We start from the raw sequence: 18,456 nt of genomic DNA, 5'->3' as shown, positions 1-18,456 counted from the left end.
TGGTTGTGAAAATACGGTATTTATCCTCGCTTTTCTCACCAAGCTGCTTTACTACGCCTACTCAGCATATGGGCCGCAGAAACACTCTCAATCGCTGGATACGGGAAGAAATACTATCAACCAATCTATCAAGCTCTATTTGCGGAAGTACTCATGGATATTGTACAACATTGGAGATTCGGCTGTGTGCAGTTTTAATCTCTTGTACATTAATGATGGATTTAAACTGTAAATAAGTTATTCTACTGTTGCATACTGTGTTCTATTCTTGCTCAGTGCGCCATTCTCGCCTAGTTCAATAGTAATATTGTTAATACGATAAGAAGTTGTTGTTGAGCAGAAGAAATATTATGTAAACTAGGGCGTTCCTAATACAATAAAAAGGCAAGGACGAAATAGACTTTTTCACAGTGTCTAGTAGACTGTAACAGGCAGTCTATGGTCATTTCTCCTTGCAAGTAAGTGATACTCACGTCTCTGTGTCTTCTTTGAGTGCAGGTTTTTATTGGGGTTAACCTAACAATTGAGTATTTTGTTTTTGTAACACGAGTGGGTCTATAAGAGATTCATGTTCCGTTTTTGTTCCTGTCAGGGAGAAGGAGAAACATTTGTGCCTGCCTTTTGGAAGGAGAACTCTCTCCTTAATAATTGGTCCGGAGTACGCTCCGTTTTATTTCCTCACTTTGCAATAAAATTCCTCAACTGAGCTGCTCGTCTCCAGCCGAATTCCAGAAATTGAACACGCAGCGTGACGCGGATTGACTACATCTGCAAAAACTCACGTATTCCCTTTAAATCAAACGATTAAGGAAGAAGAAAAAGATGAAAACGAGCGAAAGTTTACCACGTAGCCCGCGGGCTAACATGCATCGGTATGCCGAGGGGAGGCGGCGAGCGCTCCTGCCTCACTCGGTGTCGTGTCATGCGTGGGTGCACAAAACACCTCGGGCGATGGGAACTGTTTATAAAACATAGCGTGCACGCCGTTTTCTGCCTGTGGCTCGCTTCAACACCAAAGCCCGAAAAATACGCGGGTTTTCGGAAATTTAAGAACCCAAAAATTTTAAATCGTTTTTCTGTGGGTGAAAAGTTGAGCGCTTGTGTTTGGGAAGCTTAAACAAAATTGTGCTTGTAGTTTCCTAAAATAATGAAGGATAGGTTTTTATTTTTAGATGGGCTACTTATAAATAATGGGTGCCATCAGGCCGTCCTTGCCCAAGACACACCACAGGAACCACTACAATCCTAGTGGTTCAGGTAAACTACTTATTGTGTACTGTTCAGTGCTAAACAGACATGTTTACTTTCTAAAAATGGATTTTGTCCAACAACCTTTACTGAACCATATCAAAGCCCCAGGGTGTAGTATTCGACCACTAGATGGCACTGTTTCACCTAATGCGAACATAAAACAGTGTCAAATACAGCAAGATGACAGAAAAACATGGCAGCGACTTCTAGGAAGGATTTCTGTACAAGAAATTTAAACTTCTTGTTTTTTTTTTTTACTGAATGAACGTTTTTTCTGTACCACTAGGAGGCACTGTTCCGTTAAATAGCCCACCTTTGGCATGGACTTCGTACCGTGAGCAACAAATAACCCTAACCCTAAATTATCGATTAGTTGTGGCAACCCTACTTAAAACAGATGTCGGATCCTGGGGGTCTACGGTCATTTACGGTTTTCGTCCTACTGAACGAGCAGTATAACGCTCGCTACAGCGTGTAAGAATATAATAATAATAATAATAATTTCCTTGTATTGTCATTCTGTGTAACAATGTACACAGAACGAAATGTCGATTGCACCTGACCCGTTGTAGCGAGACGATGCAGCCGCAGCCAACAGAGGGCGCCGCCGACCACTTTTTAAGTCTTAGGAATGACTCGGCCGGGGCGCGAACCACCGACCTCCCAGTCTCAAAGCGGGCGCCTTACCATCTAGGCTACTGAGCTGGTTATAGCAGGTAGCCAAGGAAACCGATGAAGAGGCTGTCGAATCCCACCACCTTCGGCGTGGACTTCGAACAGTGAGCAACAAATAAACGTAACCCTAAATTATCGATTAGTTGTGGCAACCCTACTTAAAATGGAGGTCGTATCCTGGGGGTCTACAATCATTCACTGTCTTCGTCCTACTGAAACAGCAGTACAACGCTCGCTACAGCGTGTGAGAATAGCAGGTAACCAAGGAAACCCATATGAAAGAGGCTGTCGAATCCCACCACCTTCGGAATGGACTTCGAACCGTGAGCAACTAATAATCCTAACCCTAAATTATCGATTAGTTGTGGCAACCCTACTTAAAACGGATGTCGTATCCTGGGGGTCTACAATCATTCACTGTCTTCGTCCTACTGAACGAGCAGTACAACCCTCGATTTAGCGTGTAGGAACAGCAGGTAACCAAGGAAACCCATATGAGGAGGTGGACTTCGAACCATGAGCAACAAATAACGACAAAACTCTGATCGGCTACCTGTTCTAGGATAGCCTTGATCCTGTCGAGCTCGCAGTCCACCAGGAACCGTTTCTCCTGCCGGCGATCCATCTCCTCGATGATGCGCCGATATTCCACGGGGTTGCCGATGTTCCCCACCGAGCGGGCCGTCACCTGCCAGTTGTTGGCCACCGCCGATTCCATGATGGCCTGGAGGATGGCGAAACCTGCCGAAGGAACGCGCGAGATACGATTAGCTCGTATTCACCAAACATTCATTCCACTTTGCTCCTCCCAACCTGACACCTGAAGTTATATACTATTTTATACACTGTTTTATCTTACGTAAAGTCAAATATACTTGTTCTAAAATCTGACTTCAGTGTTTGAGGGCAAACTATGAGAGAACACTTTGCGTTGGAATGTGCCTTTTCTTTCATCCTGTGCAGATACCAATGATTTATTCACCTCGTCTGGTGAGGTGGAACACGTGCCTGGCGACATCCTTTCCAAGCTTCAAAGGATCATTGGGAAATCTGCATCGATGACGGCGCCGACCAATCAGCCAGAGGCTAGGTCACGGGGCGTGATCATTTCATCGGCACGGATTATAACATGGGAAGACCTTAAAAAAACCTTGTCTCTCTTACATGATTGTAATTGGCTGACTAAATTGATATGTGGACTACACTCGTCGGTACGGTTAATTCAACTTCTCCGACTTCTGAAGATGCTTCTACTGTAAGGAATTAGGAGTCAGATTTCAGTTTAAATGTTAAAACCTTAGAAACCGAAAATTAAGCCCACAGCACAACAAGGGAAGAGTTACTATGCCGTGCAACCCTTCGTCAGTGAGGCCCAACAGCATACACTGGTTTACCCCCTCTGCATCATATGGTTCAATCAAACCCTGGGTTTTGCTGCTTTCCTAAGTGTGCTTTCATATTTCAGTTTTCAACCAATCACATTTAAGACATCTATTGTCGCTAGGGTCAGAAATTTACACTCATAATTACCAAACATAAATTCCAGTTCGCTCTTCCCAACCTGACACCGAACATTAAGCCCACAGCACAACAAAGGGGGAGTTACTGTGCCTTGCAACCCTTCATCAGTGAGGCCCAACAGCATACACTGGTTTACCCCCTCCGCATCATATGGTTCAATCAATCCCCGGTTTTGCTGCTTTCAGAAATGTCCTTTCATTGTTCAGTTTTCAACCAATCACATTTAAGCTGTTTATTTAACCAGGTTCAGAAATGTACACTCATAATTACCAAACATAAATTCCACTTTGCTCTTCCCAACCTGACACTGAACATTAAGCCCTCAGCACAACAAGGGGGGAGTCACTGTGCCTTGCAACCTTTCATTAGAGAGGCCCAACAGCATACACTGGTTTACCCCCTCCGCATCACATGGTTTAATCAATCCCCGGGTGTGTTTTCATATTTCAATATTTAACCAATCACATTCGAGTCATTTCTTGTCGCCAGGGTCAGAAAACTACCCGGCAGACTTCCCAATCAGCTCCACAGGCCCTGAGGCATAAAACAAGTGATCATGATGCTGTCGGTTTAGCCAATCAGATTGCGAGTTGGCGATCCAGGACCTCCTAGCAGGCCTTGGAAAACATCTCCTACTTCAGTAGGGGGCGGTAAAGGAAGTTACACTTTCTAGAGATAAATTATTCTAAAAATAGTTAATAGACCTTCCCACTTCATCTGTGGGGGTTTATGGGTAATATGTCCCCAAAAATGCTCCTTGTTATGATATTAGGCGAGTCAAACCACCAAAATCTGGAATGATGGCACTCAGAACGGGACAGGAAAGCGGACAAAATATAGCGGTTGATGAAATCGAGTGACAAAAGTCTTTCGGTCCTTCTGGTCATCCGGCTTGACTTTGCAAACAGATGGCGGCGGTGACAAGGGGGCAGAACGCTCGACGACTATCAAGGACGTTATCGTGACCTGCCTGGAAATAGGAAATCGAAAGGAGAAGCGAAAACCAGAGAACTGTTTTATACAGGTTTGGGAAGTGACAGAATAGGCGGAACGGAATTAAATGCCAAAAAAAAAAACACGTAAATGTATTCGGTTCCGATTACCAAGTAATCCGATTACTGGCGCAGAGTTAAATTAGATTTTGATTGAAAAGTAGATTTGTGTATTGATGAATTGTGTGTTATCATTTTAATCAATGTGGAAGTGTCCTTGGGCAAGGCACTGAGGCCTTAACGCCCTAACGGTGTGTGAGTGTGTGTGTGAATGGGTAAAGTGGGAAGTGTTTTGTAAATGCAGTCATGTTACCATTGACCTTTCCTTCTTTTTCTGTCTTTCATTCTTCCTTATTTTTTTCCTGTCTTAGTTCCTTTATTTCTCTTACTCTTTCTTTTTCCCTTTAATTCTTTCTCTCTTTCATCTTCCCTTTCTTTTCTATCTTTATTTCTTCTCTTCTTACTTCATTTCTTTCTTTCTTATTACCTTCTTTTTTATTCTTTCTTTCTTCCGTTTGTTTATTTCTTCCCTTCCTCTGCATTTCTTTCTTTATTCCTCCTTCCTTGTTTCCTTCCCTTTCTTTTTACCTTCTTTCTTTCCAATTCATTTCTTCTTCACGTCTTTCTTTATACCCTTCCTCTTTTATATCTTTTTTTACTTCCTCTCCTTTCTTTCTTCCCTTCCTTTTTCATTGCTTTCTTCCATTTCTTTGTACCTTCTTTCTGTCTACTTCCCTTAATCTTTCATTTCTTTAATCCCTTCCTCTTTTCTTTCTTTCTTCCCTTTCTTTGTACCTTCTTTGTCTACTTCCCTCCTTCGTGTCTTTCTTTCTTCCCTTCCTCTTTCATTTCTTTATTCCCATCATCTTTTCTTTCTCTCTTGCCTTTTTTGTACCTTCTTTCTGTCTACTTCCCTTCCTCACTTCTTTCTTTCGTCCCCATTCTCTCTTCTTTTCCGCTTTCCTTTATTTATTTCCCTATTTATTTATTTCTTCTTCTGTTCTTTCTTCCTTTGTACGTCATTTTTTGCTTTGTACCTAGTTTCTTTCTTCATACCTTCTTTGTGCTCTCTCTCTCTCTCTCTCTCTCTCTCTCTCTCTCTCTCTCGCTCTCTCGCTGACTGCTTTGCTGACTCCTCTACTCCTCTTGTTAGGAAAGCTAGGGCATATAGTAGTTGTTTTTTATGATAGCATGTTAGCAAAGCTAGGGCATTTAGTAGTTGTTGTTGATGTTAGCATTTTAGCAAAGTTAGTGCTATGTGTAGTTATTGATGCCAGCATGTTAGCGAAGCTAGGGCATATAGTAGTTGTTGTTGATGTTAGCATGTTAGAAAAGTTAGAGCAATGAGTAGTTGTTGACGCTAGCATATTGGCAAAAGTAGGGAATATAGTAATTGTTGTTGATGCTAGTATGTTAGCAAAGCTAGGGCATATAGTAGTAGTTGTTGGTGATGCTAGGATGTTAGCAAAACTGGGGCAAACAGTAGTTGTTGTTGATGCTAGCATGATAGCAAAGCTAGGGCATACAGCAGTAGTTGTTGATGCTAGCATGTTGGCAAAGCTTGCATATAGTACTTGTTGTTGATGCTAACATGTTAGAAAAGCTAGGGCATATAGTAGTAGTTTTCGATGCTAGCATGTTAGCAGAGTCAGAGCAATGAGTGGTTGTTGATGCTAGCATATTGGCAAAAGTAAGGAATATGGTAATTGTTGTTGATGCTAGCATGTTAGCAAAGCCAGGGCATAGAGTAGTTGTTGTTGATAGCATATTAGCAAGGCACGGGCATGTTGTAGTTGTTGTTAATGGTAGCATGTTAACAAAGCTAGGGCATAGAGTAATTATTGATGCTAGCATGTTAGCAAGGCTAGGGCATATAGTAGTGGTTGTTAATGCTGGCCTGATAGCAAAGCTAGGGCATACAGTAGTAGTTGTTGATGCTAGCTTTTTAGTAAAGCCAGGGCGTATGGTAGTTTTTGTTGATGTTAGCATGTTAGCAGAGTTAGAGCAATGAGTAGTTGTTGATGCTAGCATATTGGCAAAGCTAGGGCATATAGTAGTTGTTGTTGATAGCATGTTAGCAAGGCACGGGCATATTGTAGTTGTTGTTGATGGTAGCACGTTAACAAAGCTAGGGCATGGAGTAATTATTGATGCTAGCATGTTAGCAAGGCTAGGGCATATAGTAGTGGTTGTTAATGCTGGCCTGATAGCAAAGCTAGGGCATACAGTAGTAGTTGTTGATGCCAGCATGTTAGCAAAGCTAGGGCATATCGTAGTTGTTGTTGATAGCATGTTAGCAAGGCACGGGCATATTGTAGTTGTTGTTGATGGTAGCATGTTAACAAAGCTATGGCATGGAGTAATTATTGATGCTAGCATGTTAGCAAGGCTAGGGCATATAGTAGTGGTTGTTAATGCTGGCCTGATAGCAAAGCTAGGGCACACAGTAGTAGTTGTTGATGCTAGCTTTTTAGTAAAGCTAGAGCATATGGTAGTTGTTGCTGATGCTAGCATGTTAGCAGAGTTAGACCAATGAGTAGTTGTTGATGCTTGCATATTGGCAAAAATAGGGAATATAGTAATTGTTGTTGATGCTAGCATGTTAGCAAAGCTAGAGCATAAGGTAGTTGTTGTTCACGCTAGCATGTTAGCAGAGTTAGACCAATGAGTAGTTGTTGATGCTTGCATATTGGCAAAAATAGGGAATATAGTAATTGTTGTTGATGCTAGCATGTTAGCAAAGCTAGAGCATAAGGTAGTTGTTGTTCACGCTAGCATGTTAGCAGAGTTAGACCAATGAGTAGTTGTTGATGCTTGCATATTGGCAAAAGTAGGGAATATAGTAATTCTTTTTGATGCTAACATGTTAGCAAAGCTAGGGCATATGGTAGTTATTGTTGATGCTAGCATGTTAGCAAAGCACTGGCATATCAGGAAACAAGAGTCATTTGAGGCCAAAATGACTTTTGGATGAAGTACACTTTGCAATAATGCAAAACGAAACCTGGCAAGGTCCGACCGGAACGGCCAGCTGGCAAAGTCCAGATGTTGCCCCGTTCCAGAGGTCTTTTTTTCATTTTACGTCTTTAATTTCTCCGGCAGGCTCTTAAATCAGGACAATTCTCGCCGATAAAACGGCTTTTTTTGCGAAAGCGCTCTCTCGAGGACCACGTCAGTCTGAGTTTTCTGCTTTTGTCTCATTTACCGCCATCAAACAATAAATCTCGGCGGTGAGTCAGATGGAGCGGCACTAAGGCGGAGAAAAACTCAGCTCGTTATTTCGTAATCACGTCAGTTCCTTTTTTAGATCAGCCAGCAATTTCTACGGGTCTATAACAGGGTCATAAAAGCCAAAATATTTCCATTCTTTTTCCCTTTTTCTCGACACACCAAAAATTTGAAGACCAAATTCCACAAAACTGCCAAAGCCAGTCTCCACACAAAAGCTAGCATGTAGCCGTGAGCATAATTTTTCAGGATGTGGCTGTTAGCATCATTTGTTAATTTTTAACTGTTAAATAGCAAATAGGCATTAGCATAATTTGAAAACATGAAATCGTCAGCGTGTAGCCATTAGCATAATTTTTTAGTACGAAGCAGTTAGCATTCAGCCGTTAGCATCACTTTTCAGCATGTAGCTATTAGCATAATCTGTAAACATGTAGACATTAACATACTTTTTTAGCAAGAAGGAATTAGCATTTAGCCGTTAGCATCACTTTTTAGCATGTAGCCATTAGCATAACTCATTAACATGTAGCCATTAGCATTATTTATAAATATAAAGTCATTAAAATATAGTCATTAGCATATTTTTTAGCATGAAGCAGCTAACATTCAGCCGTTAGCATCACTTTTTAGCATGTAGCTGTAAGCATAATCTGTAAACATGTAGACATTAGCATACTTTTTTAGCAAGAAGGAATTAGCATTTAGCCGTTAGCATCACTTTTGAGCATGTAGCCATTAGCATAACTCATTAACATGTATCCATTAGCATGATTTGTAAATATAAAGTCGTTACAATATAGTCAATAGCATTATTTTTTAGCATGAAGCAGTTAGCATTTAGCTGTTAGCATCGCTTTTTAGCATATAACCATTAGCATATCTCATTAACATGTAGCCGTCAACATAATTTGTAAACATGAAGTGGTTAGCATGTAGCAATAAGCATCTTTTTTTAGCGTGAAGCAGTTAGCATTTAGCCGTTAGCATGAAGCATTAACATGTAGCCGTGAGCATGATTTGTCAGGATGTAGCCGTTAGCATAATTTGTTGATTTTTAACTGTCAGCAAGTATCCATTAGCAGAATTTGTAAGAAAGTAGCAGTTAGCATGTAGTCGTTAGCATGACGCTATAACAATTAGGCATTATCCTAATTTTTCAGCATGTAACTGTTAGCATAAATTGTGAATATTTAACTGTTAGCAAGTAGCCGTAATTTGTAAGCAAGAAGCAGTTAGCATTGACCAATCAGTGTTTACAGCTAGCATGAGTAAGCATAGCAAATATTTGGGCTGGCGTGGACCAAATTCCACAAAAGCTACTTCTTAAAAGTGTAGATGCTCATTTCGACTATATTTTTTGTCTTAAATCATGGTTTCAAAACAAGGTGCGAGCAAAGTTCTTTTGTAAAAATGTCCCAAAATACTGCAAAGGAGAATACCAATGTATTGACCTTCAGTGCAGACAGCGCTGGGTGCATGTCCTGTCCTGTGTCTATCTCCACCCCTTCCTACCGATCACCCAATCAAATTGCCCTATTGCTTTCGGTGCTTAGCTAGAGCTTCTGGGTAAAACATTTTTCATAGGTTAAGGTTTGTTGTGTGGGTTTTCATCATAAAGTATCTCAAGAATTAACATAAATTGTTGAATAAGCTTCCATATTAAATATTTTTTTGCGATTTACAGCCACCAATGGGTCTGTTGGTGTGACACCTTGACCGTAAACTTCAGTTAAAATGGTGTCCAATACATACGGGATCGACTCCCTCGGTTTCCCATGTGCGTCAATCAGGCATAATTGCACAAATTAATATGTAGAGCTGCAACAACTAATCGATAATATGATGAAAAGAGTTGGCAACGAATATGTTTATCGATTCGACGTGTTCCGCAAATAACGCGCAAAGTCAGTCACGTCACACACAGCATGAATCGACTATTACTACACCATCCCCTGATCTAAAACCTACATGAGGGCAAGGGAAAAACTCATAAACCTCAACATGAGGTAAATGAAGAAACCATGAGAAGGGACGGTCTCAAAGGGCTGCACAGACCAAAGACTATTGAAAACTACAGACTATTATGACACCACCCCCTGATCTAAAACCTACATGAGGGCAAGGAAAAACTCAAAAACCTCAGCATGAGGAAAATAAGGAAACCTTGAGAAGGGACAGTCTCAAATGACTGCACAGACCAAAGACTATTGCAAACTACAGACTATTATGAAACTATCCCCTGATCTACAACCTACACGAGGGCTAAGAAAAACTCAAAAACCCCAACATGAGGAAAATGAAGAAACCTTGAGAAGGGACAGTATGAAAGGGCTGCACAGACCACAGATTATTGCAAACTACAGACTATTATGACACCACCCCCTGATCTAAAACCTACATAAGGGCAAGGAAAAACTCAAAAACCTCAGCATGAGGAAAATAAGGAAACCTTGAGAAGGGACAGTCTCAAATGACTGCACAGACCACAGATTATTGCAAACTATAGACTATTAGGACACCATCCCCTGATCTAAAGCCGACATGATGGCAAGGGAAAACTCAAAAACCTCAAAATCAGTGGATACATGAGGTCACCTTCCGAGATGACCAGGCTGCAATAGAGTTGAAATAACAATTAATACACAGATATCATCAACAGGGAATACAAGTCATTCCGAACTAGGTGGCGCTATTTTCAAAGATTCCGGTCAATTCAACTCATGACCTTGAAAATACTGTCCGATTCCTCACTTCACACAACAATAGAGTGCGCCACTTGCAAGCTTGCCACAAGTGATATGGCACGGAAGCACCACGATGGTGAGGCGGCAACCAAAACATGGAGTCACCGACGAGGACGAAGGGTGCTCAGTAGCCTACATTATTTAATTTTATTCGTTTTTTGCGTTATTAAATGTAACCTTTGTCTATGGTTGCCTGTTGATGTTAGCGTTTGCTTGCTAACTGATTAATGACTGCGCACGAGAGTTACTTTTTATTTTAGTTTAATCATCTTAAGCAGTGTATTATATAAAAAAAAAGCAGTACCAAGTTTTAGGTTTCTGGCAAAGTCTGAGTGATGAAAACAGCTAACAATGTAGAACAGCAAGCAGCGGTCATCACTGAGAGCATCCTCAACATGATTCTCATTGATATGCTCACATTTTTGCATTGCCGTGCAAAGTTCTCAAAGAAGGATGAGTGAATGAGCTAGGAGATAATGGTTACTTTTGGCTTGCAAATGTTGAAAACAAAGTAGAGCAGCGAGCAGCGGTCATCACTGAGAGCATCCTCAACATGATCCTCATTGACATGCTCACATTTTTGCATTGCTGTGCAAAGTTCTCAAAGAAGGATGGGTGAATAACCTAGGGAGATAATGGTTACTTTTTACTTGTGAATGTTGAAAATCATGTTCTTTGGAAAAAACAGCTAACAATGTAGAACAGCGAGCAGCGGTCATCACTGAGAGCATCCTCAACATGATCCTCATTGACATGCTCACATTTTCGCATTGCCGTGCAAAGTTCTTAAAGAAGGATGAGTGAATGAGCTAGGGAGATAATGGTTACTTTTTGCTTGTAAATGTTTTAAATCATGTTCATTGGTTTTAACACCGATTCATCAATTCATTGGAAGGATAATGGATTATCAAAATAATCATTAGTTCAGAGGTGTCAAACCATTTTAACTCGGGGGCCACACGATAGAACGAACATTCTGTCGGGGGCCGGACTAGTCGATTAAAGAGAAAGAAAAAAAGAGAAAGAAATGAGAGAAAGAGGGAGGGAAAAGGAGAGAGGGCGGGACAAAGAAAGAAAAAGAGAGAGGGAGAGAGCGTGAGAAACAAAAGATAAAAAGTAATGAGAGAGGGGGAAAAGAAAGGGAGAGGAAGAAAGTAATCCAAAGAGAAATAGAAAGACAGAAGAAGAGAAAAGAAAGCGCAAGGGGTATGAAAAGAGAAAGAGAAAAGAGAGAAAAGGAAAAAAGGAAGTTAGAGCATAAGAGGTTAAAAAGACACAGAGAGAGAGAAAGAGACAAAGGGCAACAAAGGAAGAGAAAAAGAGAGACACAGACAGTGAAAGAGACAGAGACAGAGTGGGAGAAAAGGCGTGGAAAAGAAAGAAAGAAAGAAAGAGAGAGAGATAGGGAGAGAGAGACAGAGAGAGAGAGAAAGAGAAAGAGAGAGAAAGAGAAAGAGAGAGAAAGAGAAAGAGAAACAGAAAGAGAAAGAGAGAAAGAAAAAGAGAGAAAGAGAGAAAGAGAGAGTGAGAGAGACAAAGAAAAGACACAGAGAGAGAAAGAGACAAAGAGCAACAAAGAAAGAGAAAAAGAGAGACACAAAGAGTGAAAGAGACAGAGACAGAGTGGGAGAAAAGGGGTGGAAAAGAGGAAGAGAAAGAGAGAGAGAGAGAGAGAGAAATAAATACAAGTACAGTGTCTTTGTGAGAGGCACATAGCTTTGGCAACATCAAGTTGACATATTTCAACCTGCAGCTTGTTTTTCTCTTGCGCTTCTCTGAGTGTTGTCTCACGGGCCTGATTCAATCCCTGAGCGGGCCTGATCTGGCCCGCGGGCCGCCTGTTTGACACCTGTGCATTAGTTGCTGCCCTAACCATATGTACTCCCGAAAAGAGCCATATATGGCCCGCCAGCCCAAGATTTCCCACCCCTGGTCTAAAATGCCTTTCACGCACTTCTGTTTTCTCGCGCGCTCAAAATCCAATTTTGCCGCGACGGGTTTTAATGGAGGCGAATTATTTTTGGAAGTCGTTTCATGGAGCGTGACAAAGTCCACTTGACTACAGCGTGCACTGGTAATGTCTCAGGTTTTATTTTGAAAGGGCATTGCCCCTGTGTCTGACTAACATACTGATGTCATGTTTAAGTGTGTAAATATGTAGCTTATTTTAAAAGGCCCAGCTGGTTCTATTTCTGTATTTAACCCTACACAGGGCGCACCGCACGATAGGGATCGGGTGCTCTCTGCCGTAGCCGCTTTACAGTAACACAGATAGCATACAAGTGTGCGTATTTTAAAATGCCAGTTTCACTCTGGTGTATTGAAGTATTGATTACAAAGTAAAACACACAGATATAACAAAATATTAAACAAATAATAAAGAGCTGGTGAAAAAAAGTTTGTTGCTTATATTTGGTTCATGTCACTACTTTAAATGTGTATATTTGGTTTTGTATGAGTATTGGATTTTTAATCTGTATTTATTTTGAATATTTATGGAAATTCGTATTTTCTTTTGACTGTGAGTTGGATGCTCCAAACATAGTTTGACAATACATTTTTCTGAATTCTAAATTCCAAATTCTCCCCGTTTCCCAGTACCATTTTGTTTTTCCACTACTACGCAAGTTTTTTTTTTTGGTTTGGACAGTTTTGTTGCCTTTTTGACCGTTTGCTACTTTGTTCCTGAGTTTTGTTATTAAACGTAATCCCTTTTTCAACCACCCCAGCCTCCGATCATGCTTTCTCGCATTCGGTCCATGGAAATATCATTAAAAATAATACTGCATGAAAGAAATATTATGAAAGAAATAATACAAAAATACTACAAAACTAGGTATACAATTTTAGTCCTTAAAACCGGGTCCTACCCAATAATTTGCTTTTATTCTGAAAAGAAAAAATACTATACAAACAGTATTACAGTAATACGAAAATTCTCCAACAGAATTTAGAAATACTACAAATACAGCTACAGTATTTTTACAAAAATAGTATGGACATACAACAAAGGGCTGACATCGTTTATTGTAAGTAGGCTTAAACGTATTTGCTCAAGGTGTGTGTTTCTAATCAGTTTGATGTTCCCTTTTGGCGTCTCTTATTCTCCCTGTCTTTGTTTGAAGGTGTTGGTAACTTTCCAGGGGGAGGGGGGTGATCTTTGATCTTTTGTCTTGTGATCTCAATAAAACACAAAGGCAGGTTGGGGGAAAGTCAGAAGGAGTTTGGCCAGCAAGTAAAGTATCCGCTCCTCTCGGTCCTTTTCCAACTGCAGTTGTAAAAATACAAAACAATCTTTGCCTGAATTTCCTTCTACGGTTAGCCAATATTTTTTTTAGCTCTCCCACACTTCAGTGTTGGTTTTGGACCCAACATTTATCCACCTGGGCAGCACGGCGGCGCAGTGGTTAGCGCGTGTGCGGCACAGTTCTGAGGTCGTGGGAACCTCCTGCGTGGATTCAAATCCAGCTCCCGGAGTTTGTATGTTCTCCCCGTGCTTGCGTGGGTTTCCTCCGGGCACTCCGGTTTCCTCCCACATTCCAAAGACATGCATTTCAGGTGAATTGGCCGGTCCAAATTGTCCCTAGGTGTGACTGAGCGAGTGAGTTGTCTGTCCCCGTGTGCCCTGCGATTGCCTGGCAACCAGTTCAGGGTGTCCCCTGCCCACTGCCCGATGATTGCTGGGATGGGCTCCAGCACCCCGCGACCCTACTGTGGATAAGCGGTGCAGCTGATGAGATGAGATTTAACCAACTGAAAGAAAAGTGGCATTATGTCCGTATCGAGTGAAACTCTTTCGAATAGAAATCGATCGGATAGACTGAAGCGACGTGGCGTCTCGGTGTCAGAATTCGACACAAGATTGATGCGCCGCGACGGAGAGGAGGCGGCCAAAACGGCAAAGCTAACGGCGGCGGCGCTAAGTCAACACAAGCTGTGCGGCGCGCCGGAATCCATCCTAAGATGAAGTGTTTACAAGGATTCTGGTCGAGAAGGACGATCGCGCTCGGGGGAAGTTCAATCATTTTGTCAGCCGGCGGCCTAATTATCACCTCTCGTAATCTGGGAGCAGAAAGCGTCAGTCACCGTAGTTCCCGTTTTTTTTTTGTATTGTATTTATTCATTCAGCCAGTATAAACCATAAACATGATATATACAAGAAATCATTTGACATTTCTTGTATGGTTTATTTAGTACAAGTATGGTGGACTTTAGACTGACACATCATTGGGTAGACATTAAACTGACACATCATGGGGTAGTCATGAGACTAAAACAGCAAAAGATATATAGACAGTGAATATTAGGGGAATGTTCAGAGAAATACACAAAATATATATTTTTTTATCATTTATAGGCTCGCATAGGCTAAAGGGACAAAACAAAGCCTGCAATTGGCCGAATAAGATGACTGTGAATAGCATGTTGGGTAGAACTACGCCATAGAGATAACAGTATTTTACTATTCTGTACTGTATTTGTAAATATTTTACTCTCCTGGATTTACTACACTCACGGATATAAGAGGACCATGGTTGCACATTATTATTGAACACAACGACTTCGGTGAGCTACTCCGGCTATATATTTTCCCAGTATCTTGTTTCAGACTGATCTCGATGTGTTGTATTTTTAAATTAAACTCAATTCCAAGTGTTTATTGTAAAGTTGCGAGTGAAAAAGAAAATAGAAACTAAGGAATGGTTGGCATTTCTTGAATCCCAAGACTTTAACCTTCCGAATGATATTTGGAACGATGCATTTGAGTGACATATAAATGTATCATTTTACAACATTTTTCTAAAGATAGTGTATAGATAGATAGATAGAAGGATAGAGATAGATAGATACCATAGATAGATAGAGATAGATAGAGATAGATATAGAGACAGAGATAGAGATATATATAGAGATAGAGATAGAGATGGATAGATATAGAGATAGATAGAGAGATAGATCAATAGAGAGATAGAGAGATAGATAGAGATAGAGAGTGATAGATGGATAGAGATAGGTAGAGTCATGAGACTAAAACAGCAAAAGATATACAGACAGTGAATATTAGGGGAATGTTCAGAGAAATACACAAAACATATATATAGACTTCACAACTCAATAATGATAAAATAATAGATTTAAAATAATAAAAAGAATAGAGTGAAAAAGATATTGTAGTGTATAATACAAAGTCATTATATAGAATAGTTTAAAAAGAAAGAATATGTAAACAACAAAACTAGAGTAGAATAGGTCGGAGGAACGCCGTTGGCATGATAATACTATACATAATAACCTAAATCAATTCCCGTTGAAAATACGGATAGCAGTAGGGTAAAAACTCTCTTTAAGACGTGAAGTCTTAATCCTAAAGGAGCAAAGACGGCGACCTGACGGCAGGTAATCAAAGTACCGTATTTTCCGCACTATAGGGCGCACCGGGTTATAGGGCGCACCCCCAAAAAATTGCTTCTGGTCCTATATTTGACATACATAAGGCGCACCGAATTATAAGGCAAAACAGTCAGATAGTTCAGTCCAACTGATTACCCCCTTAACATTCCCAAAGCTTGCAAAAAAGCAAATACGTGTCGTAGACACATGCGGATGTGGTGTCCGTACGATGTCACTCACATGCATCGTTCCATCATTCGGAAGGTTAAAAACTTGGGATTCAAGAAATGCCAACCATTCCTTAGTTTCTATTTTCTTTTTTGCTCACAACTTTACTGTGCGTATGACAATAAACACTTGGAATTGAGTTTAATTTAAAAATAGAACACATCGAAATCAGTCTGAAACAAGATACTGGGAAAATATATAGCCGGAGTAGCTCACCGAAGTCGTTGTGTTCCATAATAATGTGCAACCATGGTCCTCTTATATCCGTGAGTGTAGTAAATCCAGGAGAGTAAAATATTTACAAATACAGTACAGAATAGTAAAATACTGTTATCTCTATGGCGTAGTTCTACCTAACATGCTATTCACAGTCATCTTATTCGGCCAATTGCAGGCTCTGTTTTGTCCCTTTAGCCTATGCGAGCCTATAAATGATAAAAAGGATCCGCCCCCTTTACTTCCTAAGAACTTCAGCCAATAGTGATCGATTCAACTGATGATTAACACATTGTTTTCGGCCAATTGCAGACTTTGTTTTGCCACTTTAGCCTATGCCAGCCTGTAAATGATAAAAAGGATCCGCCCCCTTTACCTCCGAATAACTTTAGCCAATAGTGATCGATTCAAATGATGATTGACACATTGGTTAGCCAATGAAACGGCGGTATATAAATCCCAGCATACACCGCGGACTACTTCGCCTTTGGGGGAAAATCTAGTCGGCGGCTGCTTGAGACTTGAGAGGACTTTGCGACTTAATATTGATCCATATATAAGGCGCACTGTATTATAAGGCGCATGGTCAGATTTTGAAAAAAAATAAGACTTTTAGGTGTGCCTTATAGTGCGGAAATCACGGTACCTGCGAGCAGGGTGACTGGGATCGTCTATAATTTTTAGTGTCCGTTTTCTAGTTTTTTCGATGTAGATACTTTGCAGGGACGGGAGGCCAGTACCTATTATTTCCTCTGCCGTCCTCACTACCGATTCCATCTTTGACAATTCTTTCTGATTGACGCGACCAAACCAAACTGTGATTGCCGTAGTTAAAACGGATTCAATGATAGCACGATAAAAATGGACTAGAATGGGTTGACAGACTCCGAATGATTTGAGTTGATGGAGGAAGTAGAGCCTTTGTCTGGCTGACTTTAGAATAACAGTAGCATTGACAGTCCATGTGAGGTCAGCTGACAAGTAAGTACCCATAAACTTGAATGAATGGACCAGTTCCATCTCACTACCATTAATTGACAGTGGCACATGCGGGGGAGGCTTAGTACAAAAATCTATTATCATCTTCTTAGTTTTACCTACATTCAATGACAGATTACTCTCATGACAACAGGTGGAAAGTGAATCAATTTCTGCTCGGTATTCAGTTTCGTCTCCATTTGAAATAAAGCCAGTAACCGTGGTGTCGTCTTCATATTTAGCGAATAGTGAATGGTCAGAATTGGGTTGACAATCATGTGTGAATAGGGAAAACAAAGTTGGAGACAATGGACAGCCCTGAGGCCTACCAGTGTTGAGGACGATAGAACATGAATCTTTCTCACCAATGCGAACGGACTGTTCTCTATTAAGTTCCAGTTTCATTTTGTTCCCGCCGCTACCGTTACTGACGGTTAAAAGTCATCCGTTACTTGGCCTGCAGAACACCAACGGGTTGTTTACGTCACGTCCTATCGGATCAGTTCACCATTCAAAATAGCGACCACCATATACAGGGTAACTGCAGCTTAAGTCAAGTTAAATTCAAGACTTTTTAAGACTTTTTGAATGAATTTTAAAATAAGATTTAAGACAGAAAACACAAAAAGGAAATACAAATACAGTCGCTCCCCTACTTACGACCATTCAAATGACGAAAAAACAGTAGTTACAGGTATTTTTGGGGGGATCTCTCAAATTCCTTGACATTCATTTTCTTTTTGAAGTAACAGAAATAGTTACTTTCCCTGGTAACTAGTTACTTTTACTATAGAGTCTTTCAGTTTCTAACTCTGTTACTTTTTGGGAAAAGTAGTGAGTAACTGTAACTAATGGCTTGTTTCAAGTAACATGCCCGTTTTAGAGGTTTCTATTTTGCAGTGTTTCAGGATATGTAGAGGTTTTTTTTTAGGGTAAGTAATTTTGCTGTCGAGCTGATGTTTCTAAATCTCTGTTTGAGCAAGAGATGAGACACCCACCCGATAGTCAAATACATCAAGTGAGGCGGGGGAAGAGAAATTCTTCTCCGATTTTGGGTTATAAATACGATGGAGAGAGATATAAGTATGCGTGTTGGCACATTTAGGAGCACCGTGTTTGAGCTTTCCCTTTAGGGGAGGTTCAGCGCTTGACTCTTGATTTCACCTACGTTTTAAGCGCTATGTTTATGTGGCGGAGCTACTTTGGAAATTTTTATTAGTTTTTGAAAA

General features: G+C 40.6%; 1 protein-coding gene across 4 annotated transcripts in view; it reads right to left on the bottom strand.

Moving 5' to 3' along the window:
* Positions 1–18,456, bottom strand: part of gria3a (glutamate receptor, ionotropic, AMPA 3a) — a 118,141-nt gene that overhangs the window by 76,754 nt on the left and 22,931 nt on the right. For all 4 annotated transcript variants that reach the window (XM_088321331.1, XM_088321332.1, XM_088321334.1 and 1 more), the window contains exon 4: positions 2,480–2,667. In XM_088321331.1, coding sequence (XP_088177457.1) covers positions 2,480–2,667 — 188 coding nt within the window. The remainder of the gene's footprint in view (positions 1–2,479; positions 2,668–18,456) is intronic.

Source organism: Urocampus carinirostris, chromosome 17 (assembly GCF_059441175.1).
Source record: "Urocampus carinirostris isolate Australia breed hairy pipefish chromosome 17, RoL_Ucar_1.0, whole genome shotgun sequence".
Lineage (NCBI taxonomy): Eukaryota > Metazoa > Chordata > Actinopteri > Syngnathiformes > Syngnathidae > Urocampus > Urocampus carinirostris.
The sequence above is the reverse complement of the archived record's forward strand: the minus strand, read 5'-3'. Positions and strand labels throughout refer to the sequence as shown.